The sequence below is a fragment of the Branchiostoma floridae genome, chromosome 5 (assembly GCF_000003815.2).
Source record: "Branchiostoma floridae strain S238N-H82 chromosome 5, Bfl_VNyyK, whole genome shotgun sequence".
In the NCBI taxonomy this organism is placed as follows: Eukaryota; Metazoa; Chordata; class Leptocardii; order Amphioxiformes; family Branchiostomatidae; genus Branchiostoma; species Branchiostoma floridae.
In genome coordinates, this window is record NC_049983.1 from 15435383 (window position 1) to 15461583 (window position 26201).

General features: G+C 39.1%; 1 protein-coding gene across 1 annotated transcript in view; it reads right to left on the reverse strand.

Moving 5' to 3' along the window:
- Positions 1–10924: 10924 nt before the first annotated feature.
- The window catches only part of LOC118416941 (forkhead box protein P1-like), a gene marked incomplete in the record, with an annotated part of 34057 nt that continues 18780 nt past the window's right edge, over positions 10925–26201 (reverse strand). Inside the window, 9 exon segments of the mRNA XM_035822257.1 lie at positions 10925–16284; positions 17015–17142; positions 19043–19133; positions 20290–20367; positions 21346–21500; positions 22883–22984; positions 23577–23653; positions 24008–24200; positions 25788–25835. Of these exon segments, the coding sequence (XP_035678150.1) occupies positions 16161–16284; positions 17015–17142; positions 19043–19133; positions 20290–20367; positions 21346–21500; positions 22883–22984; positions 23577–23653; positions 24008–24200; positions 25788–25835 (996 nt within the window).

Sequence of the window (26201 nt, forward strand, 5' to 3'; positions counted from 1 at the left end):
GTTACTGCTAATGAAAGGAAGAACACACTTGATTAATGCATCAAGAATAATAGCAAGAAATGTCTGATTATAGCAATATGTGCATTACGCTTTGTTCTTCTAGTCGCATGTCAATTAGATGTTGGTATAGTCCGTATACACTCTGTTTTTGACCTAATACATTACGGTCGTTCTGCACAATGTTACTTCAGATGAAAGGAAGAAAAAAAGTTGATTAATGCATTAAGAGTAATAGCAAGAAATGCCTAGATATAGCAATATATACATTAAGCCTTTGTTCTTCTAGTCATTTTGCAATTGATTATTTTATAATCCTCCAACACCCTGCTTTTGCCCTGATGCATTAAGGTTGTTTTGCATGTGTAACTAAAATTGAAAAGATTAAAAAAATAGATATATGCATCACGACAGTTCTAAATATAACAAATATAATAAATTTCTTATAAATACTAAATATAAATATGAAAAGCTGTTATCATCTGAAATATTTTGATTATCATATAATATGTATTCTGAAAAGTTATGTTTTCGCGTATATTTTGTTGTATTTTGTGAATTATTCCATTAACAGTGCTAGCCACTTGAAATAGCCAGTGGCTAGTTGACCAGACTATATGTATCTCACAGCAGAGCCAGTAAGAAAATAGAACAATTGACTAAAGAAAGATAAACATAAAACATACAAAGTTTTCTAACACAATGCGGTACCCAGTATTGTTACATCGAATAACCTGTCACACATAATCCGTGTGTGTTTACCATCCACCATTGTTTGAGCCTATTGTGAAGGACCCCTTCCATATTTGATGACATCGGTATCGCACTGATATACAAATATGATTAAGCTCTAAACAACAACGACCTATAACAGCTATACAAACTACGACCACCTGTTCTGACGATGGATTCTTCGCTAAGAGAGGATGTGTTCAAGTAGATTGTTTAGTTATTTTGCTCAAAAACCTGTCAAATTTGACAGCGCATCTTCCAAACATATTTTAAGTTGAATTGGGTGATGATGCAAGTATTTACAAACAATGCTGATCGACTGCGCCATTATATTGCTTATCAACGGAAACTACTGCCAGAGCCTGGAGGTCTATGCGCTTTTGCTCATAGATCATACATTATAATTTGTTCCAAACAAAGATACATCTGCTATTCATACTAATGATTATTACCAGCCAAAAATTAATAGATATGTAAATCTACAAAACTGATTTTTTTTCAGGCAAAGAAATACATTTTCCTGAAATGTGTGGGTGACAAAAATGAATCTAGCAGTATTGAAAATATTACAAGAAAGTAAAGCTGGGGTAAGTGTGGACCTCAAATGACCCCACATTTTAGTGTTAATCAGGTGTATATAATACATAGATCACCTGGAAACCAGAAATACAAAACCCGAACCACTGTGACTCAGAAGCGAAGCATCTAATTCTGATACCATTGAGTGTTTTCAGTTTTACATTAAGTATTAATTCCACAATGAGCTACGATAGTAAACAACAACCGATGATAATGCTTGGAATTTTATTCTACAGCTGTCACATTGTTATAGAAGCTTGAGTATTTCTGTAAACATCTGAATATCAAGAATTAACTGGATTCATTAAATGAGACTGCTGTTGTATAGAAAACCCATAATTTGAATGTTTTAGATTGCCACGAATATGTATATTTAATTTCTAAATCATACCTGAAACTTCTAAAATCTTGTGTCTACCAAATCTTCTGTTTGGTTAAGATTCTCAGCTCTTAGTGCATGACACTGATGGATTGAGTAGACATATTTGTACCGACAAATATTTGTTAAAATTTGCATATGATTGCTCTGTATTTGCTCTGGAATTCCGCATCCTTCAAACATATTTTAAATAGTTATAGCTTGTACTTAATACAATAAATAACGTTGGGAATCCGAATGTACAGAGTAATCAGATTGGCGACATGGGTATAAGGGTTAAGCATTTTACTGATTTCTTCCATTGCAAGTGTTACTATACATTATTTCATTGACTCACAGGTAGCACATGTCAGATTATATTCGAAAGTCAAAAAATGGGGACAGTCCATGTTTAGAGAGCAACAGACTATGTATGGTTAGCTTGGCGTGTAAAGCGCTATTAATCCATTCAAACTTATGCTTGTTCAGATCGAAATAATTGCCCAAACAAACTGAATGGGAATTTGAACATGTGCAGTTAGATTTTGGTTACAGTACCATGCTTTACATAACATTACGCCTATCAAACGCTTTTGAATAATCTTCAACTCTATTTGCAATAAACAGTTTGAGAACTATTAGCGAATAGTTGTGCTGAAAACCATATAAAAATATCACTTTGCATTGAATAAATTAGATTGAATATTGTGGCTCCTTCTCAGTGAAATTATGGACGCCCTGAGCCATGCCAATAAGAGAAAATAAGCAGGTATAAAGAAATGTTTTAGATACTTAATGACATGATAAACTGTCCAACCGTCTTATTGTTCAGTATCAAACCTGTATGTAACATTTTTCTTCTCAAATAGTAAAGCAAATAAACTCAAGACTAGTAAGATGTTGCACAATGTAAATAGAAAATATTCCAACTTTTGATTCATCATCATCTTTAGGCACAAGTGCGCAGATAATATAAACTTAAAGGCCTTAAAGGCAATGCTCACTATGGACAGGATTCCAATGCTTAGGTCAATGGGAAAATCATTTAAGGGACCACCAGAAAGAAATGACCTCGTGGCCTTTTCGTATAGGTCATCATTATAAGTCTGATTGTAATCTAATTCAACATTTCGAATGTAGTTTTCATTGCTTTCATCTTAATGATTCCCTTGCAACTGAAATTTTACACATTTCTAAATCCGATCTTTAAAACAATGCTCAAGTGCGTATAAACAGCTATGTGTTTGGGTATAAAATGACGACATAATCAATTTTTATGATACAGGACCACAGTAAGTTTTGTCTTGCCAATAAAGATTGTATTGTATTTAAAGAAATATGTTTCAAGCACTGTTTACGAAAATGTAAAAAGTAAAAAGTAAACTGTTTTACGAAAAACACATCTACGAGACCAATAAAGAATTTAACTTCATTCTGAGAGTTAAAAAAATTAAACGTGTCATATTTTTGTTTTAATCGAGCAGTCGAGTTCATGGACAAACACATTTCGTTTGAGCAGATATTCTTTATTCATGCTTGAAATCAAGACTTTCTTAGATAAATTTTGTCAAATTTATAAAAGGAATGATAGAATATTGAGTTACCTGTTAAAATCAAAGGTAATGTATGAAATGGACAATAACGAGTCATAAACATCCGTTCTGGGTTCCTGTTTATGTATTCTACTTTTGATGGAAATATTCGTTGGCATGCTACTTATTATATCAAAAAAGGCTATGAAGAGTGTAGTATCTATCAAAATTGCGTCAGATTCGTTATATTTCTTTGTGGTATATTTCTCTTATGATGATGGTTGTATATTTGCTGGCACGTTAGTTTTCTTTTACAATCGATTGGCAATGTCCACTCTGACATAATTAATCACATGGGTGTGATAGGGCTAATCCTTCCCCATGTAACATGCCATGTACACCCGGTGCTGTAGACTTGTACTACGTCCCTCCCCCTCTCATAAACCCACTCAAGTGGTAACACCGACTTGTCTACCGGAAACGACGTTAGCTACTCACCGTGGCGAATTCCAGTAGCGCTGTACGGTCTCCGTACGGTGCGCGATAGTCACTATGGCGGGTCTACTATGTTCCCTACCCGCATTCTTCTTGCGTTGGACCGGGTGGCACTTCTAGGTGGAGTTCCATGGTTCCCGGGTCGGTGTTTAGGAACTCGAGTCGCAGTCAGTGGATTTGCGAGCTGCCAATCAGCTGTAATCTCGATTCTTGGACTTTTTGGGAGGAAAACTTTTCGCGAGGACATCGTCAGCGCTTCCGCGCGCGTTGTGTATACATGTAACTGAACGTTTTCGGGATATATTGTCCAGGGCGGGTGGTCTGTTAATAAAACACAAATACGAGCAGGGTTGGGGGCAAATTTTAAAGGTCTCGTACCTTGCTTGAATAGACAACAAGAGGAAACAATAGCTGTATACCGGCCTAACACAAACACAGATCCCTTGTTTCAAACTCTCGAGGCACGGGTAAATCGAGAGCGAGTGTACGGTAAATTAGGATATACAAGTACATTAACATATTTAAAACAACCGTAGCGGCGCTTGGAAACCCGTGATTTCGGCACAAACTTTGCCGTGATTTTAAGGTCCTTATCTGGTGTTGTGCCGGACCAAAGCACGGACACCAATTCGTTGAGCAAGCAAATGTCCGTTATTTTCAGACCACAACCGCCTGGGAAAATCGCCACCTTGCCATAACATGGTCATTACGGTACAATTATTTAAGATAGACCTGGATTTGGCCGGCGCGGCATTCGTAACTAGGGAAAATATTCCATAGCAATACACAGAAACCTGAATACATTTGTCTTCTTATGTAACATGTCAAATCTTCCCACCTGACGTCCCCAAATCTAAACTTGTATAACGTAACAAATCGAAGCCAAAAAAAGCATTAATTCGTTGGTATGTATTCAGTGAGCCACATTCTTGTGTAAATGCATGGTAGTGCATTTTTGGTCAATGTATTGCTCAGTCTTGGGTTGTTGTGCGAATTTATTTCGCAATTTTCAACTACATTTCGTCAGACAACTTCTAGATGATGACCGGCTGAAAATGCCCTTTTTTTTCCAATAAAGCGCGCCAACCTGATTTATATTGTTGTGAAACGTTTTCTTACCCGCCGATTGCTTGGACAAAGTTGGAATGCCGTTGTGTAAAAACAAGGGTAAACCGACGGTACTCTGAAAGGAAACCGCAGAGAAACCCTTTTTCTGTAACAACAAGAACAGTCTATGAAGAGTAAATATCTGTAGTTTAATGGGAAAACACCGCAACACAACGTACTTTTTGTTAACAGCCACTCCGCGATTACATTCGTTGTAGGTCGTGGTGCGAAATTTCATGTCGGTCTTTTCCGCAACAAGAGTTTTGAAGGTCTCGGTTTGCATTTGTTCAAATGTGTGTAGAAGCTATTACAAGCTTAGAGCGCTGCTCTATGCAACGTTAACACCATTCATCCCAAACGAAATCGATATCCTCGATTGAATGATTTGAAAACTGATACTTTGCTACTCCACGTTATATATGCAAAAATAGGCAAATATATCAAGGACTGCTTTGTTATTAGAAAGAATACTGAAGCTAATGATTAGCCTACTTCATTACTATATGGATGAATTATGTTAGCCCTTATTGTTAAGCTTTATCCTATACCTCTATTCTGTACCTTATGTAATAGCTGTTGCCATACTTTGTACCATGTACAATTGTCGTGCAGTAAAGTTCTTTTATAAAAGTCAGCGATGTTGTAGTCTGATGTTACAGTCTTGTATTCGATCGGCCATCCTTTTTGTATAAATGAAATGTGGGGGATTTTTGTGACAATATATATAATGTTTCCATTTCGTTACTTAACGAATTTTTTGTTAGGTATCGGACTGTGAAACACACGCGTCATTGGTAATAGCAATTGTAGGTTGAATAATATTGTTTTCCGAAAAGCAAACGCAGAGATGGTCAAAATATTGTTTTTCAAAATATAGTCTTACAGATCTTACAAATTTGACGAGTCTAAAACTTAAAAAAAAACCCCACTACGTGTCGTAGTTACGACGATTTATGTTCACCATGTCCAGTTGAATCTTTAAATACCTTATTTTGCAGGAGGAAAATTACGTTTGTTCGTTTTTACAAGTTGCAAGAAAAATGTTCTATTAGAAAAACGGTGACATTTAGAAATGTACTTCCAGAGTTGCCGTTTTATTCAACTCGAGCTTTCTTCATCGAACGTAACTGTGTGGCAACATCAAGTCATAGAACTTATGACGTTAAAACGAAATTCTATACTTTATTGCCAACAAATAAAGTCCTTCTCTTTGAGGCAACGAACGCAGCTTTGTACAAGGCAAAAGCTTACAATATCATTACAACAACGTCTACACGTCACTGTATTGGTGATATTGATATTTCAAAGTCAGCCACCTTTGTTGTTGAAGAAGCGCCACAAAAGCTTAGTTTTAGTTTTTAGTTAAACGCTTCTTCTTCTTTAACGCTTATGCCAAGTAAGGTCATTCATATCCGCAACAGACCAAAAGTTTATTTCTAAAATTTCAGATGCGGACACCTTGTGTGCAAAAAAGAATCCCAAAATTTCTTTTCTACATTTTTGACTTATCCAGACTTTTTTTCTTATCATTTATGCCAAGCGTAGTGATTCATATCCGTCACATCCAAAAAGTACCAAAATCTTAACTCCAATAGCAACGGGAGAAGCGGGTGGTTGCCGGCGCCTTGAGATGCCTTTAATCGCCTCATTAAGCGCCAAGTCTTAAGACTTAATAGGCCTTAAAACCTCTTGGCTTAAACTTGTTGTGTACGGCTTGGCCCACAAACACATCCATCACGGCCGGGATTTCCTGCAGTGTCCGGCTGTAATTGTTATTAATTAGCGCGGATTTCTACACACCAGCGCCAGGTGTCAGATGCCGCGCGTCATTTGTTAGGCGAGTTTGCGCGAAAACAGCACAATTAGTTTGGCCCGTCATGGAGTGTGTTGGTGTGGTGTTTGGTGCCGCCGAGTCTTAACAGGCTTGCGGAGTGTCCCAGGTGTTTGGACCAACCTCCTTACCCGGGTTTACCTGTGGAGGGACAGGTGTGGCCAGGTGTGTCGCGCCGCGGTCCTTCTCCGTTGTGGGGTTACGCAGGTACGTTTTTATCTTCCCGACGGGGGGTGAGAGATGTTCGTGATACGACATCGACATGGAGAAAAACTGCTGATGGCAATGTTTGTACAGGTACTCTTGTACACACATATCCTCATCATCAACATCATTAGATAGGATTAACCGCTTTGTCCAATCAACGAGCTTGCCTCCTCAACAGACGGAAACAGTGATTATCGTTATCAAGGAAGCTCATCTGTGTTGGCTCTAATTATAGTACAAAGCTAAACTTTCTTTCCAACATTAAGGTATACACGGATCAAATTTATTATCTTACTGATTTTTTAGCTAGCACTATCTCTGTTGAGTTGTATCCTTTTCTAAGCACTTTGTCGATTTTTTAAAACTCTCCTTTTCGCCGATTAAGCTGAAAATATTGAAAGACAGAACAACTGGCCATTACAAACTAAAGAGACAAAAGAAGGATCGAATGTAGTTTGACACAATGTTGTACATCAATGGAGATGATCGTTCCTACGCCACGGGTGAGGACTTTTTGTCCCATCTCTACACAAAATTACAACTTTCCTATAAACAAATGAACCTTTGCTTTGTGAACATCTTCTATGGCATTGTCCATTTCGTTAAAAACTATCACCTGTTTTGTTTTAGGCCACCTTTTGCTGGATGGAGACCGTTCAGGATTCAAACTGCTTATAATCTATTACTGTATACATTGAATGCAATTCAAAAAATATTCAGAAAGAAAATAAAACATGTAGAGTTTACAAAATACACTTCTTTTATCATAGAAATCAAACATTAGTTCGTTTCTGTGGAAATGGTGTATTTGCGAGGAACGAAAGCAAGAGCTTTTCCTGTAATGTTTGGGTTCTATGCCTATGGTATTAGGAGGATATTTCCTTTTGACTGTAAATGTGAAAAAATTAGGCTGAAATTTGCTGGCCTCTTTACCGAGTTTCTTTCTTTCATGATCTTTGAAGGGACAGTATTCAATAGATGTAACTTGTGCCATGTTTGTCATACTGTGACACACTGACGTTCTTTCGCACACAGGTCCCTTTATGTATCACCCTTAAATTCTCTATTTCAACGGACTGAGCACTATTCCTAATTTTACTGCATTGTAACTGGATCAGAAATGATTGTTTATAGTAATATTTCAACAGCAGAATTTGATACAGTCTGTACTGCTTTGCAAGTCAAACAAGTGAGATCGTGGTTTGCACGAGTTTTGCTCAGTCATGATTTGAAAAAAAAAGTCATGTCATGATAAAGTTTATCGACAGGAAGTCCGTAATAAACAATCTACTCCATCATCAGGACAGCTCAGGAGGTCTATCAAGTAGGTAGATAAAACAATCTAAATAATTACACACACATTCATTCACATTAGACAGTTAAAACTTTAATGTGTCCCTCTCTGTGTTAGCCTAGCTACCACTGGCCCCAAAGTAAACTCTCCCTAGCCTCCACAGCTTTTTGACGGAACATGTGACGTTAAGAAACAAATCGTCAACTTTGATCTTTAAGACAATTTTGATTTAAAAAAACAAAAACAGTTTTGATTTAGTCTGAAAGAACACGGAGGATCATGAGTGAAAATTCGGATTTTCTTGTTTCACATAACCGGCAAACCACCTTTAGGTGAAACACACCGGTTTTCTACAATAGGTACAAGCTGCATGCTAGGGTCACATTTGCACCGTTGCCGTAGGGGGTTCAAGTAGGCATTATGCCCGAAAGTGGGGATTCGAACTCAGAACTATAAGTCTAACCCAACAAGCCTACCAACAAGATCGCCTTGATCATGAATTAAGAACTTGTACTTGAACTCCTGCGGGTGGTCTGTCAGAACACAAAGCGGCGGATTTCCGAAAGGAAAACTTCTTCCAAACACAGGCAACTTCGCGTCAACTTCACCGAATGAAGTTGACCATCGACGATTTGACTGTTTGCAATGTTTGTCTCCTTAATACTGTAATAGAGCAGTTCGATTACGCACGGGATAGCCGCTCAGAAATCCCTTATTGCTTTATTTGCACACAGAGCGAAAACACAAATTTGCGCGCTAACACAAACTAAACCGGTGAAGAATCGAGCCGGCAACTGATGTTTTCATGCCTGACTTAACCTCTTAAGTTCCACACAGATGTTAATGATTTTGAAGAAGTTAAGGATGCAAGCTACTTGCAGGTGTTTGAATGTGTTGGCACTATTAGAAACACTCTTTACAATCGACCCTTGCTACCAACTGTATAATCTCCCTGACAGCCCACTCCAAAAGCCGTCCGCCGTATTAGTTTGTTGACGGGTAGAGAGCTGCACGTTTTCCCTGATAGTCGGGGCGTCGTGGGTCCCGTGTCCCGACCTCTGCAGACACAACCGTATCCATCACCCAACAGCAACACCCGCTCGGTACACACGAGCCTGTTTACGCACGATATTCATACTGTAAATGCATTTAAGTTCGCGGGGATTTAATTTCGCGGTAGTGGGAAAAAGGACTGTTCGCGGTGGTTTTATGTTCGCGGAAGCACCATGCACTGTAGTCTCTTACTGCCATAGAAAATGTTCGCGGTGGTTTTAAGTTCGCGGTGAATTGGCAACGCGAAAACCGAGAACATTTAACCCCCGCGAAAGTTTCTGCATTTACAGCATTCAAACCAGCCTTGGTGCAACCATGGTAAGAAATCGAACGCCTTCGTAAAATCTATGAATGAAAATCCATTTCACTCACTCAATGAAGTTAATTAGGTCGACATTCAGAGGCTTGTTCTGCATGTATCGATGCATACATTTCGTGTTTTATACACAATATGGTATCGTAAACAACCGATCAGATACCATATAGTCCTGTCTAATATCTATTTGCGGAGGGATTATAAATGGGCCTTTAAGCGCCCCGAACTATGCCGTATCGGGTGCACAAATACATGTTCTTTTGTATTTTTTTACACGGCGCCTGCAGATATGACTGTTTATTTTTGATAGATGGCATTCTTCACACCACTTGAAGTACGACGATTTTGATTAATAAGGTGTGAAAAACAGGGGTTTAGAATTGGAACCAAACACGTGGTTAGGGTAGGGACGTGTGACGGCCATTGTAAATGGTTACCAACATGTATGGCAGTGGTCGGGACACAGCGTTGAATAGCAGGTCGCACCGCCGGCTTTTTAACATTCAGCATGACAAAGAAGCTACTTAATATCAAATTTGTGTATGCTACAGGTATACAAACAACCCAACATACAGGAAAGACTTATCGAAAATAGTACTCCGGTGTGGGTACCATTGTAAATGGTAGTAGATTATGGAGCATTCAGATCACATATAATACAATGTAATATCAATTTGACAAAGTAACAGCGTAGATATGATTAATAAATGTTTCCAGCCTCCCTGTGCTTCCACACCGATGCTCCATTGGGTACTTTACGTACTTGAACTCCCACAGGGCCCCGCCCGTAAAATATATGCGGCGTGGCTTCCGAATGGAACTGTGACTACAGTATTAAGTCATATCATGCATGTTGACTTATGTCATCCTCTGTGAACCCAAAAACTGGTGCGAATAAAAAATGAGTTTGGCCCAAAACTCCAAGTTGTCAGAAAGGTTGAACAAATGAATGAAACCACAGAGTATATCATACTGCACAATAAAGCCTACAATTTTGCTCTTTTCAGGCTCTTGGACTTTACTTCCTCATTCTATCACATTTGTATACGTTTTCTGATACTTTTTTTATGTGATCTACGGCATAAATTTGCTCATTTGCCACTGCTTTGTACGATCTACAGTAAGGTTGAAAACTTTTTGGGAACGGCCTTGATGTGAAAGACGGCCTGGATCGACTACACATTTTAAAAGCCCCAAGGCTTAGGTTTACCAAAGAAACTATTTACCAAGGAATGAGTATACACAAATTATGCTTCTACCTTTCTTTAAAATTCTGTGTGTTTTGTTGCCTTTCTTATTACATTTTTTCGTTTCCGAAAGCTACCCGGTCCGGCCCCGGAGTTGGACCCTAGGTCTAAAATCCTTGTTAGTAATAGGAATAACAGTTGAAGAACACTCAAAGAAATGAGAACACCACAAGAAGTGTGTTTTTGTATAAGCACCGGTTTATGTTAGCTCTTGGTATCTTGGACCATTGATAACACAACACAACAAGCAAGTCTTTGCTGTCCAGTTCGCTACTTGGTACTTCTACCACTGCAGACCCTGTTGAGAATTATTTTTGTCTTATCTACTGGAGTCTCTACAAACATTTTGTTTCTTCTTTACCTTGCTGATCGTCCTAGCATTTCACAGAAAAAATAGTGAAGCATATTCTTGTCATTCTAATGTCAGTATTGCCGCGCTAGTGCTAAACCCACAAGTCTTTGTTTGCCATTTTCGATAAAAAATTCCAATTTATCTGTTGCTCAAAGATGCATCAAAAGTTCCAACAATGTAGTACAATCTGGTAAAGACTTTTTTGGTACGCCCGATGACAAGAAGATCTTGTGGGTTTAACAATATCTCTGCAACGGTGATTACAAAGTCTTTGTGTTCACGACGACCGCATCATACACTGGAGATTACACTGAGAATGATTACCTTCCGACTGAGACAGACAGACGAGCAAGACAATGGGCAAATTCTTCAGCTTTGGTAAATGTTATTATTATTACAAGGTTACATGTAGACCAACTCAATGTTTATTGTAAGTATTGCTGTCGCAAAGCCACATTAGCAGCATGTTTTATTCTAAGCGGAAACAGTTCCACGCCATTTTTGTGACATTCACATTTTTTGTTCTTGTCCTACCTAACGTTATATCGCCATGCCTTTGCAGGGATGACGTAGATGACGTAACAGCAACTATTCTACCGCCATGATTATGTTTGCCTTATTGGATGTTTGGCAACTACCAAAATAAACTATATCGTAGGGACCTAGTGCAACATTGAGACATATCTGTGTTCTAACAACAAAAGCTGGTCCTATCTTTGTGTCTAGTTGGCTTCACAAAACGAGAGATGGTGGAATTCACACAGAGAGGGAATATAAATGCTGGGCTTGCTCCCTGAGAGCGTTGCCAAAACTTCCAGAAATTTCTTGAGACACTTTCAAAATTTTGATCTCCATTAGAAAATTGTGGCATTTTTGTCCTCAGATGAGTTTTGGGAGGCGAATATTTCTCACATTCGAGTCTCTAAAACGGGTTTTGTATGAGACAGCATATGGCCAATCACAAAATCTTTCCAGAACTCCTTGCATCATGAAAAGAAAAGTCTCCAGAAATTCCTGGTATATTCCACAGAATGCACGAACCCTAGCCTAGGTGAATACATAGCTAAAAACATAATCATTTCTTTGAAACATAATCCTGACATATTTCTTCACACAAATAGTCATAGGAAAAAAAACACGACGTGGTTTGGTTTGAACAACATACAGGCAGGCATACATGGTCTGGGAGCAACCAAGTCAGGACGTGACAAGTCTGGAATGGTCTTTGTTGCTGCCTTCTACAACAGAACCTGGGTGGACACAGTCTCCAAACCTAGTTTTTATAACACCCAGATCGCTCACATGGAACCCAACCATTACATGGCCTTCTATCTATAATCGTTCACATATCTTTATCGTCCTTTCCTTGTGTGCTCCCCGAAATTCACCTATGTACTGTAGGTACTTTCATGCCCGACTACGGACGCATTTTACTGTTGCAAAGTTGCATTGGCAGATACCTATACATGTATAAAGAGCCACAGCAAAAAACTTTTAACAAGCTTAGAGAAATGTAGATATATATATTTTTGCCAATCATTGTTGCGATGTGTACTTTTTTTGCAGTACCTATGATATCACTAAATCTTGTGCACATGACTTTTGGCAAACTAGTTAACCTACGCATAAATGGATTCACCATGTCTGGTAGATGGATCTAGCTATCGGAGGGTTAAATTTTACCTGTGCAAATCTGCTTTGGAAAACATGTTTTCATTTTGTACACAAATGACATGAAACACATTCTAGTAATAATGAGAGGCAAAGATATATATTTTTTGTTCAAAGCTGTGCCAAAGTTTTTGCTGTGGCCCTCTAGTAGAAAAGATACGTTTGTATGCAAGCATTGAGCATTTAGCACTACGTCTAGTACTTAATTCTAGATAGAGTCTTCACTGGATTTTAATGTCATCACAAAAGTCTGCAGAACTGTTGAGGTTAGTTGAGTGTACAATCATGTAGTCCAGAAAAATCCCTTGGTTTGACTGTAGATGTTGGGTACTCTTTGGTGAAAGTGTTAGTGAGTTGTAGTACGGTTTATTGTGAGGTGGTAAGGCGATTTAGAGTGTATGGAAAAGTTGGACTGCACCCGCAAAGTCTTCTCATTCAAACATTCATAGCAAACACGGTTTTAAAAAATTAACAAAGAAATCATTTTTCATAATGTTGGGGAGGATACTCATAGTCATAGGAATGTTTTTAAAGAAGAACACATCAATATGATGCTTCCATTTGAACATATCTTAACTGTTTGAGAACTTCATCGTTGTGTTCGGTGTTGTCATCTTAAAAATCTCAAACTAATCTTTAATTACAGCTGCCATGCTAATCCCCCCTATTTATACCATTCTCAATTCCATTCTTTCTTTGACGTAAAGTAAACCAACTGAAGACAGAATTTGCAATGTGTTTGGACATTGTATGCCTCTTTTCAGCTAAAAACAAAAGACTGTATACTGACTGTACACTGAAAAAAGTCGTGCAGAATCATCTTTAAATTTAACAAAATTGAACAGGACACAGTTCAATGATCTTTGTCTGTTTCTGACTTTGGTTTGACTGCCATTTGGAGTAGGTTGGTTTGTAAAAACAAGGCCACGTGCTGAGTCTGTTTGGTTTGGTTTGGTTTGTGGAGTTCGGGCACTTCCATGTGTGATCAGCATATTGCTTTGGAATTTTGTAAAGTCATGCAAAACTTTGGAAAAATGCTAGCGGTTTGGTATATTCTTCTACATGTTGTTCATATCTATACAGAGAGGGTGCAGTCCAACTTTTTTTGGTATTAGATTCTTTCGTTGCTTTGGCAAGGGGAGAGGGAGGGGCGGCATCTTAGATGGGGTGCTTTTCTTTCCATGTTTCAGAAACTTATTGGCCTTGTAACTCCTCATGCTCTTCCATGGAATAAAGCAGAATCTGATTAACACCGATTTGGCAAAACAAATCGCTGTCCTTGCCCCTCCCTACCCCTTGCTTTAACCAGTTACACGAATGCCCAACACACAGAAAGCTGAGACTGAGAATTCTGCTTGAAAGTTTTGTTGAATAAACTGTCAAATTTCAGAAATCCAAAACCTCTTCTTCATTGGCCTCGGACCTCAATGTTGGAATGGTCCCATCAAAAAAGAAAAGAAATAGGTGCAAATTTTTAAACCAACTTAAACCAGTGGAAACATCAGAAATACAAATTAAAACAGCTTACCAATTGAGGAAAAAGCTTTAATCTTTTCCACAACTGTTTTAGGCCATCATAGAACTTTCAAGCAGGTGCTGTGAAAGAACCAAGGCTGACAACGATCTAAGACAGCATTTTCCATAACAGGACAGCTGAATTTTGTGAAATATGCACAACTAATGAACACTATAAGTTCTCAATTGTACGAAGCTGGTCAACAAATGAAAGTAGGTTCTTAAGGACTGAATATTAGCTCTCCAGCTTTCTGTGTGCGGCATTTCTTTTGACAGTTTCTCATTTCCTCTGTTTCTGTTAAAGCTTCTGATATCAGCAGCTGCTGGAGTGTAATTGTTGTCGGTTATGTTTGGTGTAGCTTTCCAGTAAGGCTAAACGTTCCGATTCCGGCAATATCTCTCAGAAAAATAGTTGCCCTTAATCTGTGTTTTTTTCTCTCTTCTCAATGGACACTTTTTTTTGGCATTTTTAGTCTTTTTGTTTCTTTCTTCCTACGGTAGGTTTTTTAGCACTACAAATTTCGAGCGCACTAAGTCATTAATTGATTCATCATTTTCTTTGTACAGCACATTAATTAATTATCGTCTTCAATTACGGAGAAATCTTCATTTACAACTGTTAACAGGTTAATTAATGAGGGTTTGGGAATTAACGACGCAGTAGTCTGTTACTTATACTGCATAGTACGGAGACTAGCTAAGGCATGAGCAAGTTAACACTAGGGTTACAACGTGTACCGATCGGTGCTTTTCTTATTTGGTACTGGGTCAGGATTGTTAGCGTTCTCAGTTTTTTCTCACAATTTCATAAAACACAAAATAAGTGGCATTATTCGCCCTGAATCCTATGGGCGGACAAAAACAATTTTTTTGGATCACTGCGATCATCCTAATTACGTTAACATAATACATTTAACATTAAACCTAGCTAAAGTAAGCACATAATGCATTTGCACAATAAAAATAGAGCCATCTATGGGGCTAGCTAAAAGCAACATACAGCTGCGGTTTGCACAGGGACCAGAACCCTGGTGTGAGACCATTTCTCTAACACCCCCTCTGCTAGAGTGGCGCATCCCCCAAACTGTGCCTGTTGCTTACTCATGGGGTGCTACCACCTGCATTCTGAGGGGAGTTCTTGATAATGTTTCCTGTCCAACAAGGAAATAGTCAACGACAGAAAACTGAGAAAAAAACTGGGCAAAAATATTCTGCCCGGCGACACAGTGTCACAACACAACGAAAATCGACTCTTTGGTAAAATTGGTCTAAAAGTGACGTTATTTGGAGGGTTGGTTACGATTAATTTGGTCTGGACAAAGAGAGCACGGGACAAGACTGGAAAAAGAGGACACAAACCCTAACATATCGTATCTATCTTAACTACTTGGCAGACTTCATAATTACTTTCCGTTCTACATAGCATCCTAGTGCTGTACATATGCTTGTTTGGGGGATAAATGCTAAGGAAAATACCAACTTATTTTCATACAAACTTAACATTTCCAGACATAGCTAAAGTTTGATTGTTTGCAAGGAAAAAGAGAGAAAAGAAAGGGATCTAGCAATAAAGTTTACCTAAACTAAATGAGAGCCAATCAAAATTTTTCTTTTATAGGTCAAAGGTCACCACCAGGCCTGCTGGTATGCATCAGGCAAAGAAGTTCACAACTCGTTGCCATGGAAACAGAAATTGCTAACTTTTGGTGAGAGTCTCAATGTTTCTTTCACTCCGCTCCCCCAGTGACAACGATACATGGAAGCCTTTTGTAATGAGTCTTAAAACTAAGACAAGTCTGTGTCCTCTTTTTTTCCAGCCTTGCCCCTTGCGAACCCCTTGTATTGAGTGGTTAGGTTGTTGGAGTGGAAGGTAGTTATTTGGGGGACTCGACCTCCTCTGCCCTGGTGTCCCCGTTTGTCCCCTGCCTAGGAGCGCCCTCTTGCGGCTCCAGCTTCACCTGCACCTGTTCAACCTTCACCTGCACATCGCTTGGGCTCCTGGCGAAAACAAAATAGACGTGTTAGAAATACAGGACTCTGACAACCAGGATTGTTTTCATGACCAGTCCCTCTGTTACTTGTGAATCGTTGTGATGGACAAAAATTTCACTCCACTGTCGCCAAAATCTAAACTTCAGTACATGAAATTGATAAAATGTGTTTTCATCAACTTAGATTTTAAAATGACAGATTTAACTAGGAAAATCAGTGACATGGGCTCCCAAATAAATGAGCGGGACAGAAAAAATTTAAAGCTGGAGCCAGCCTTGCTGATAACCCAACGTCATACACAAATGTAATTATATGGAAAATTAGCAAATAATAGCAAAGGAGATCTTGTTGAACAGGTACACAGCTATATAAGTCACACTAGTTACTGCTTTTTGGTATATATTATTACCTGGATGTCTAATCTTCATCTAGTCTGGGTACCATCCGATTTCTACCAGGGCTACTTACACTCGCTACCCTAAAAAGCTAGCGAGTGTAAGGAGCCCCGGTAGAAATAGGATGGTACCCAGGCAAATCTTCATCAACAGATGCTCACACACGAAAACACTCACACGTGAAAATGCTCACACACGAAAACGCTCACACACCAAAACACACATGAAAATGCTCACACTCGAAAATGCTCACACACGAAAATGCTCACACACGAAAACGCTCACACACGAAAACGCTCACACGTGAAAATGTTCACACATAAAAAATGTCAGTGACTTACATGTGAGGGGACTCCTCTTCGCTGGGAACATGCTCGGAACCGTCCCTGTCGGGAAGCAACGTGGGGGGTCCCGCCAGGCCGGTGGCGGCGCTACTCAGGAGGGGGAGGTTGTTCTCTGCCAAGGTCGCCTGGGGAAGGGGGGGGACCAATGTTAGTAACTACTACCCCTCCCATGGTCCCTTGGGGAATATAAATCAGTTCCATCCCAAATCCCTTGGTTTAATCTAGAGCTTAATTTTTACAATTTTTTTTGTGGAGTCTGTAGGGATGTCATCCATAAAATCTTCATGATGTGACCTAACCTGGTACCTGGGTAGGAAATTTCATTCACTGCCAAAAGTGAAACTCACATAATCTGGTAACTCATAAGTCCCAATCTGCTAGGTTTAGACCTTGGGCAACCACAATTGAATTCATATCACCTATAACTTTGTAATTTGAATATTTTGCATGATAAAAAAGTATGTTTTAAAAGTCAGTAAAACACACAGAACTTACAAAATACACTTCTTTATTAATGAAATTTGTTTGAACTACCGATGAGATTTTGGGTTGCTGAACAGTGGCTGCCTCATTATTTTGGGACTATGACTGCCAATCCCTGATGATTTTTGTAATATTTGAAATCAAAGGGCCAAACAATAAACCCTAGCTATAATAGTAGCATGTCCAACTGACATGACATAGATATTCAACCAAGACATTTTATTTTTGACACATTCATTTACATGGCATTTACAATTGTGACCATACATGGCATGCACAGACTACACCACTACTACTTCTACCTTATCCATGCATGTGAGGTACTAGTATGAAGACTACTAAAAGGTGCCTGGTCAACCATGTGTAAGTCAGACTACCATGCAGACATGCAGCAGTGTTTAGGTTGGTTTTGGCAACTATGTCAGTGCCCCTAAATCTTACAAATTCTAAGTTCTAAATGTATAACATGATTCACAAATTTCAAGAACGGACCTTAAAAATCATAAGAGTGTAAATATGCCACACATGATATTTTCCACCATAAGCCATCACACAGTTCCATGTTGGCATGTGCCATGATGCATTATGGTCCAAAGTCAAAGTTCAAGGTCTCAACTTGTGAAGAATTCTTTGTCTATAAGACTTAGGTGTTTGCAACATTTCCACATGTATGTTCGTTTGTTTACTTCCAAGGGGTCTTAACCTTGGCCCTTAACCATAATCCCCTGTGGCACTGACCCTGCTTGATGACAACAATAATATTGCTGCTTTTTTTCTTCTCTTTTTTCTTTGCGCCTTTTTAACAGTCTTCTTTCACAGTACTTTTCCCACCACAAATCCACCTATATGATCCTTTCTGGTCCATACCTGAGTGACATGACAAATCTGTACATTTTCATAGCTCACTGAGCCCCAGTTACACATGAACATGTTCATACCAGTACCATGCCAGTTAACAGGCTGTTTTCTTCAGTACTTTTCTTTTACTTTTACATCATCCTGTGCAGATTTGTGTGTGAAAAGTGCTTTTGTGGACATGATTAACCTACATGCAGTGCAATGTGTACTAATTGCAACAGTCTCTAGTATTTCACAACATGGCTTTCTATGCAGAACATCCTGATTCTTTGTGTAAAAATGCATTTTGGTTTATTTGGGCATCTTCTCCTATCAAGTATACTTACTAAATTTACAGCTGTTGGGAACTGAAACCACTAAAATTGATTCCTATGGTATATATGTACAATTTTTTTTACCTTGTGCCGCCTTAATGCTTTAATTCCAGAAAAAGGGTTTTCTTAGGTATTTAATTTGTCGTTCATCTTGTTTATCTATTTTTGTCCTAGATTCAACAAAGATGATTTTGAACACATCGTAACGATTTCTAGCACCCATTTCCAAGCTGCAGCTTTTCCCAGTTTGAGATTACATAGAGAAATTGTAGAGACTGTTGTTGGTGACACAAGAAGCTTTGCCTATGAAATTCTAAACTACAACACTACGACTGGACCAGGCACCGTAGCAAGTTTCTGACGTCCTTACCTCATACAGAAAAGCTGCGCCTACCTGTAGATTGGCATTGATGTTGGCTGCATACAGGTTATGGTCGGGTACAACTCCCATCCCTCGACTGCTGGACCAAAAGTGGGGAGGGGGGCACAAAATGGACAGTCAGCATTTTGCATTCATGGCTGGTGGTTGATGGTAACAGCATGGTTACATTTGTCGTGAATAGGGGTGAGTACCTTTACAGGAAATTCAGGTACAGGACCTGAACCTGGACCTAATTGTCCGTAAAACTTGTGAATGGGCAATACTTAATATAATGGTCCATTTTGCTACAAAGGAATCTGTTTGATGGAGTATCCTACTCATACTATCATCATGTAAACAACTTAAATGTCTCTGTTAACCTAGACCTAGTTTGACTGTACAAACTTAGTAAAAATTACTCAACTCTCCTCCACTTTGCTCATTGTTTTCTCGGACCTGTCAGCCCCAAAACATGCGAACGCCTGCCTGTACAGTATGTTCATTTTCCAATCAGTCCAACATCTGGTCCACTGATTTTTTTTCAGGTCTGGTTTTCCTGGACCGGTCTAACAAAAAAACGGTTTTGTACAGGTACACCGAATCGGTACCCACGCCTGATCTTCACCATAATGCCTCCTACTAACTGCCCATGGCTAACTTGCCAAAACTCAGGACCTACATGCAGTACTTCATCTCTAAGCAGATGTTTGAAAGCAAAATCAATTTACTCTCCTCGTTTTAGTTACAAACTGCCTCCAAGCGATCGTTGGCACTGGACAAATCATATCTGTTACAAACTGCTTTCCTCAGAAACATGGAGCTGGGAAAATGTAACAATTTGGCCTCTCGTCATCCGCTTGGTTAGTACATGCTTCACTCGGGCACTTCTGATCTAGACTGTCTACTACATGCTGGTAGTCTTGAACAACATATTAGCATCATTTAAACCAAATCAGTGACAGTTTCAAAATAGGGTGTCTCAGAAGTTTGCATGTCTTTTACAAATGAATCAATATAATTCAGCAGAAAAAATGAGAGATTTCAGTACCTCAATACTTTTTTTGCATAAATGTATTGAAAGAAGTAATAAAGTAAGGCTAAATAGGTCAATTTTCATAATAACAATTTCTTTTTGTACGCAAAATAAGCACCTACACTACCAGCCTACAAATAAAACTAACTTTAAATTCAAAAGAACATGCACACTTCTAAAACTATCCTGTAACTAGAAATGTGTCAATCACAATTGTACTGACCGGCCAAACCCCCTACCAGCAAGTGGTAGACTCCAACCTTCAGGCATGAGTTTGTCAGTGTCGCCTGATTTGGGCTCACTGAAAGCAAAATACGGGGGTGGTCAGGGTGTTGATTTCCTACTGGGCAGTTGGGAAGAAGCACTACAGGAACACTAGAAGAAATGTACACATCTAAATCTACCATAAAAAAGGGCAATTTTACAAATCAGATTTGAAATACTACTTTTTGGCAACAAAGATAGAAAAAATTAACAAGGAAATAGTGACTGTACATTGTACTATAGAAAGCATGGCTATTCTATCCGAGTGACACTTGTGTATACATTATCATACATTTTGACACATAAAACACTACAAAAAATCCAAAAGTCTTCACATGCATAGGTGTTAGACAATATACACGTACAAAAAATGGTCTCTTCTACTGTAGTTGTGATGTTTAGGAGTGCAAACATGGATGTCGTTAGTGGTTAGGCGGCTTGAAGTGGCAAGGGAAGTGAAAAATGTGGGGTGAGCTTCGGCAGAGCAGCAAGCAAAGGAGGGTGGATAGAAAGGCAGCGTTGGAGAGGTTTCTCGCAACATGGTCGCTTCTGGCTTCTTTTGTGTATCGGTGGTTCGGACTATCATTACTCACAAATGAGACCCCCCAAAAGGTCTTTTCTTCCCAATATTACAGCACTTTCTTAAAAATCTTGGTACAGAAAATATGCTACAGTTCAATAATGTAACAAATCTTGTTGCGGAAAATACTTTCAAAAAGAAACTAACAGTTTGAATCATCTGTGCAGTTTATGAATGTGCAGTGTACAACAAGTGATACTCATCAAATGGTATACTGGTTGGTGGATACAAATTGTATTTGTGTACAGTTTGCATCAAATAACTTAAAATAAATGAACACAGTGGCAAACATTTGCATTTTGCAGTTTGCCCTGTTTTTGGAAATGCTGTTTTTCGCAGCATTTCCTTCCCGAAACAACAACCAAAAGGAAGCCAGAACCAACCATGCCGCAAGAAGCCCCTACCGGCCAGTAAATGTATGCTGGGACGTCTTACTCGTGCTCATAATCAGGTGGGTACTTTCTAGGCCTGCCCCGCTTAACGTGGTGTCGCTTTTTAAATTCCTCATCATCCACTGTCCAATACGAGCCGAAACTGTCCTCAAGTCTTTGAAAGCAAGAGTGAACCGACAAATTGTAGCGTACAGCGTTCTGCGAGACACAGGCAGGGCGGAGGGCGTGGCGTGCAGAACATAAAAATAAAGGGAAAAAACAAAAGTGTAGAGGAAAGCACAGCCAAATAAAAACCCCATGCTCCACACCGCGGTATATATATAAAAGGTATGTAGACACTTGACGTGTCAGCGTGGAATGGTCGCTATCTGCAGCATGGTGTAACCGGGACTGCTAACCCCTTCCTGAAGGCAAAAAAGAGGCTTTGAAATGTAACCAGGATCTTTCTGAAAGTCTCCATGTAATTTTCGAGAAGGCAACAACTGATGAACACAGTTTGGTTTTCTAAAAACTCTCCCAAAACAATGTACAAAATTTCGTGACAGTTTTCTTGACATATATCCAAAGGCATTTTATAAATGTCCAAGTCATTTTCGTGCATTTTTTGGCATTTTGTAACAAAAGATTTCTTCCTACAATGGGCTAAAAAGAAATAGAAATCAGAAAGGAAGTCAATATCATATTTTACGATTGTTACTTTCAAAGCGTAGCTTGCAACTTTTGAGCGTTTGGAAGGGGTTGCTTCGTCCCTCGTTGACGCACAATGCATTCCACATACCCACTCATTTTCTGTTGCCTCCGTTTTTGGAATTCGATTTCATCCACAGTCCAAACGGCCCCTTTAACATTTTCTACTCGTACAAAACACTTGTGCAGACTAAGATTGTGGCGCACTGCGTTCTACATCAATACAGAGGGAGAGAGAAAGGGAATACACACATTCAACATGCATTAATATCAGAATATTCAACATGCTTCCCAATATAATACTATGCCACAATGTATGAAAGATCAAACAGCTTCCAAGTAATTACATTTCATTTCTAAAACCCCCAGTTATGAAAAAGTCTTTTTGATAGAGTAATCTCAACAGAACCAGACCAAGATAATTATCTGTACCAGGCATCATTGGCAATATTTCCTACTTTTCAAACTGAAGAATTCATTGTGAAAAAAAAAAAACAAGAATAGATACTAGTAAGTGTCCACTGACAAATTTGAACTTTGACCTTTGATTAAAAAAAAATGATCAAAGAGAACGTTTTTAGTTACTTTTTAAAGCCAATAACGGATAATTAAATTGGCCTGGTTGGACTGGAGTAATTTATGGAGAGCAACAGACCTATAAATTTATTAAAAATAATTTCAACAGTAAATTCAAAGATCCAATTCCTCCTTCTATAACCATACTCCAAATACCTTTGTCAACAATTGCACATCATGCACTTCTTGAAAATCATTCTGCAACTCACTAAATCTAGACAATATTGTTAAAACATAAACACCTCAATCAAAGAGCTATTGGAGCAATTGTTTTGGGTTTAGCTCTAATTTCGATTTTCGACGGGTCTACAGCATACCTTCCATGTCGCAGCGTTCCGTCGGAAGTACGCGAAGGTTCTCGTGAACCAGTTATAGATCTCGTTGAGGGTGAGTTGTTTCTCCGGAGATTCGATGATAGCCTGGAATGAGACGACAAAGTTGGGATGTAAAATCAGTTATAAATTCAATTCAGTTTAGAATTCTTTTTATAGTCCATCCTTGTTGTACAAATTGACATGGATGTAATGAATTGGGAAAGTTTATTCTTCTTTTTGCTATGAGCAAGTCACACTTAATTTTCAGCTAGATTTAGACAGCCCTCCCTTAATGATTCAGTTTCATCACTTGAATTTTCACATACTTGTTAGGCGTCCTTCCATTGTCATAATTGTTGAGTGAGCATACAGCATCCAAAATTGGATTTGTGTTATCCTTGGTTTCAAAATCGAAATGTAATGCAACTTGCATTTTAAGAAGGATGCACCTTGCATTGCAAGATGCAGAAGTATGATTTTAAAATGTAAAATTTGTTCTTTTTCAATAAAATTTGTTAAGCTTTGAAACCGTCAAATCTTTGGTGAGTCAGCAATTACTGAATTTGAATCAATTTCAAAACAAAGCACTAGTTCAAAGTCAGATTTTCTATATTTAGAAAATCAAAAATAATTTCAAATGAGAGCTGGCTAGATTTGGTTACCTGTAGGCCAAGGTTAGAATGAAAAATCCACTCACCTGTCTTATGAGAGAAGCGTAGGTAAACGGTGGTCGCACGTCTGCATTCTTATAGAATTCATGGTTTCGCTGGATTTCTGGAACAAACAAATTAGGGTGGTTTGTAACCCTGCCTTTGCATGTAGAGGTTGGGAGTTTAAATCCCAACTAATTGTTGCTCTGATCAGTGTCCTTTCATCTTCCTTTTTCTATTCTATTCTGTCAATGGTCATAAAATACATACATACATACATACATAGTAGATTCATAACCTTTACTTTAACAGGATGGCCCTCTTCCCAGAGGTCCAGTGTGAGGGAGTAGGTGGTCACGGAAGCATAGACCACTAACCTACCTCAAAGAGATTCACTGAAAAGGACAAAGTACTGTACATTATAATCATCTTGAACATGTAAACATCCAAATACTAATAAATTTGAAGTATGACGCACCTTCTGACAGTGGCAGGTTGTACTTCTCGCTGGCCCTGCGTCGGATTGGCCCGACGGCCGTGGGCGTCGCCGGCGCCGTCATGACCGGAGTCGTCGGGGTGGTGGGCGTGTGTGGCGTGGAATCATGGGTAACAACCGGCGAGGGTGGCGGCAACGGGGGCGGAGGCTCGGGCTTGGACATGACTGGCGTGATCTGGAAGGGAAGAGAGAGACGTCATTACGTCGAAGGTTAGACATCCAGTTAATAAGATACACCAAATAGTAGTTACTCAAGCAACTGGATATGGTTTCGGTAACGGTCAGACGTTTCAACTACTATCCAGTAGTTTTCCAGTGTCACTGACGAAAACTACATTGTACTGGATAGTAGTTGAAATGTCTGACCGTTTCAAAACCATATCCAGTTGCTTGAGTAACTACTTATTGGCGCATCCAGTTAATAACATACACTATACAAAAAGCAGTTACTCAAGCAAACTGGATATGATTTTGGAAATGGTCAGACGTTTCAGACAGCCATACCGCATCTTTCGACGGGGTCAAAATCATATCCAGTTGCTTGAGTAACTGTTTTTTGGAGAGACATGAAGGTATATAGAGCACAGGACACACAGGTTTGATTTTATGGATTGTATTAACTACACTTCCCATAGAAGATAGGAAGAGTTTTGAAAATTTGGAAAAGCCTGCTAATTAAGATGATCATGGAATAGTCCATGGGGGATATGTTTTTGGGATGTCCAAATTTGCGGTTGCAGAGGCTGTCATCCATAAAATCACGTTAGAGCAGTTAAAATGACTGACATGCATGTTAGAAGAAGAGAATAATACAGTTATATAGTATACACTCTCCAGTCACTGCAACTATTCAGAAGGAGGAGTTTAAAAGAGCTGTCATAGAATCATACTACACAGCAGAAAGTCAGGTTGGCAGTCATACGAGTCATGTTTGTGGTAGCCTAGGCTGTCTCCAGCTCGCATTCCCCATCCCTTATTGTTGTAGAGCTCATGTGTTAATTCTCCCTAAATCTGTCATTCTAAGCTCATGAAAATACATTTTCATCAATTTCTGCCCTATTGCCTGATCCTAGACTTTGGTAGGGTTTGCACCATCAACAACTAAAAAACCACCAACTTCAAGGACCAATGTTTGAGGGAAGTACATGTAAAGCACACAGTAGCTGGAAAGTTGAACCTCTAGGACCCACCAAGGTCAATGGTTTGGTTTGATTTGGTTTGGTTTGATACGGATCTCCATTAGTGATTGACATGTCACTATTCTTCCTGGAGTCCGGGTGATTTAAAGTAAATCACCAACTCAAGATGGAAGGATTTGCACCATCGCACAACGGGGTATGCCTTTACTCAATTTTGAAAGGTGTGGTGGGTTCTTCATTGTGTGTGAGGTATGGATCTCCTATCCGAGGGACGACCCTAGCCTAAGCTAGGTTACTCATTTTTCACCTGTGTGAGGTGAGGAAAGTTGTGTAAAGTGCCTTTCCCAAGAGCAAAAGATCAGTGTCATAGCAGGTTTTGAACCCAGGACCTCTTGGGCCTGAGCCCAAAGCGCTGTCAATTATACCACGTGATCCCACTAATGGTGTTAGTATACAACAGTTACTGCATTCCAACAATCCTATCTGATTATACAAGGCAGAGTGAGACAAGCAGGTTAAGAAGCTTTCTATACCTACACTGAGCTGCCAATCATGCGATCAGTTCAAACTAAAGTTTTATCTAATTAAAGAGAGGCTGAACTACAAGTAAGGGATGGCTGTACCCTGCTCCTAGCCTCCCTTTCCATTTGGGAAAGCATCCACTTTGAATCCTGTGTAGTGAGGGAAGTTGGATATTAGACAAATCTGGTTCTTTCAATCTAAATAATTTTGATAACCAGATTCACCAAATCTTGTTCATTTTCGTTGTGCAATCACTTACTAAGCTGCTAAGCTATGGCTGAATTTTTGTGACCTCCAACCTTACCAACAATACCCTGAGCCGCTTGAACTGTGAGAAGGCTTATTGTTGGGATATCTTTCATGCTTGTAGTTTTATACATGTGCATCATCTTTTTTTTATTTCACAGGGTTTACATATATGACAAGATACACATGGACACACCACGAGAACCCATGCTAAATAGAAGCAGTAGTGAAACTGGTCGGCTTGTTGGATACCTTGCATGCTTGCAGTT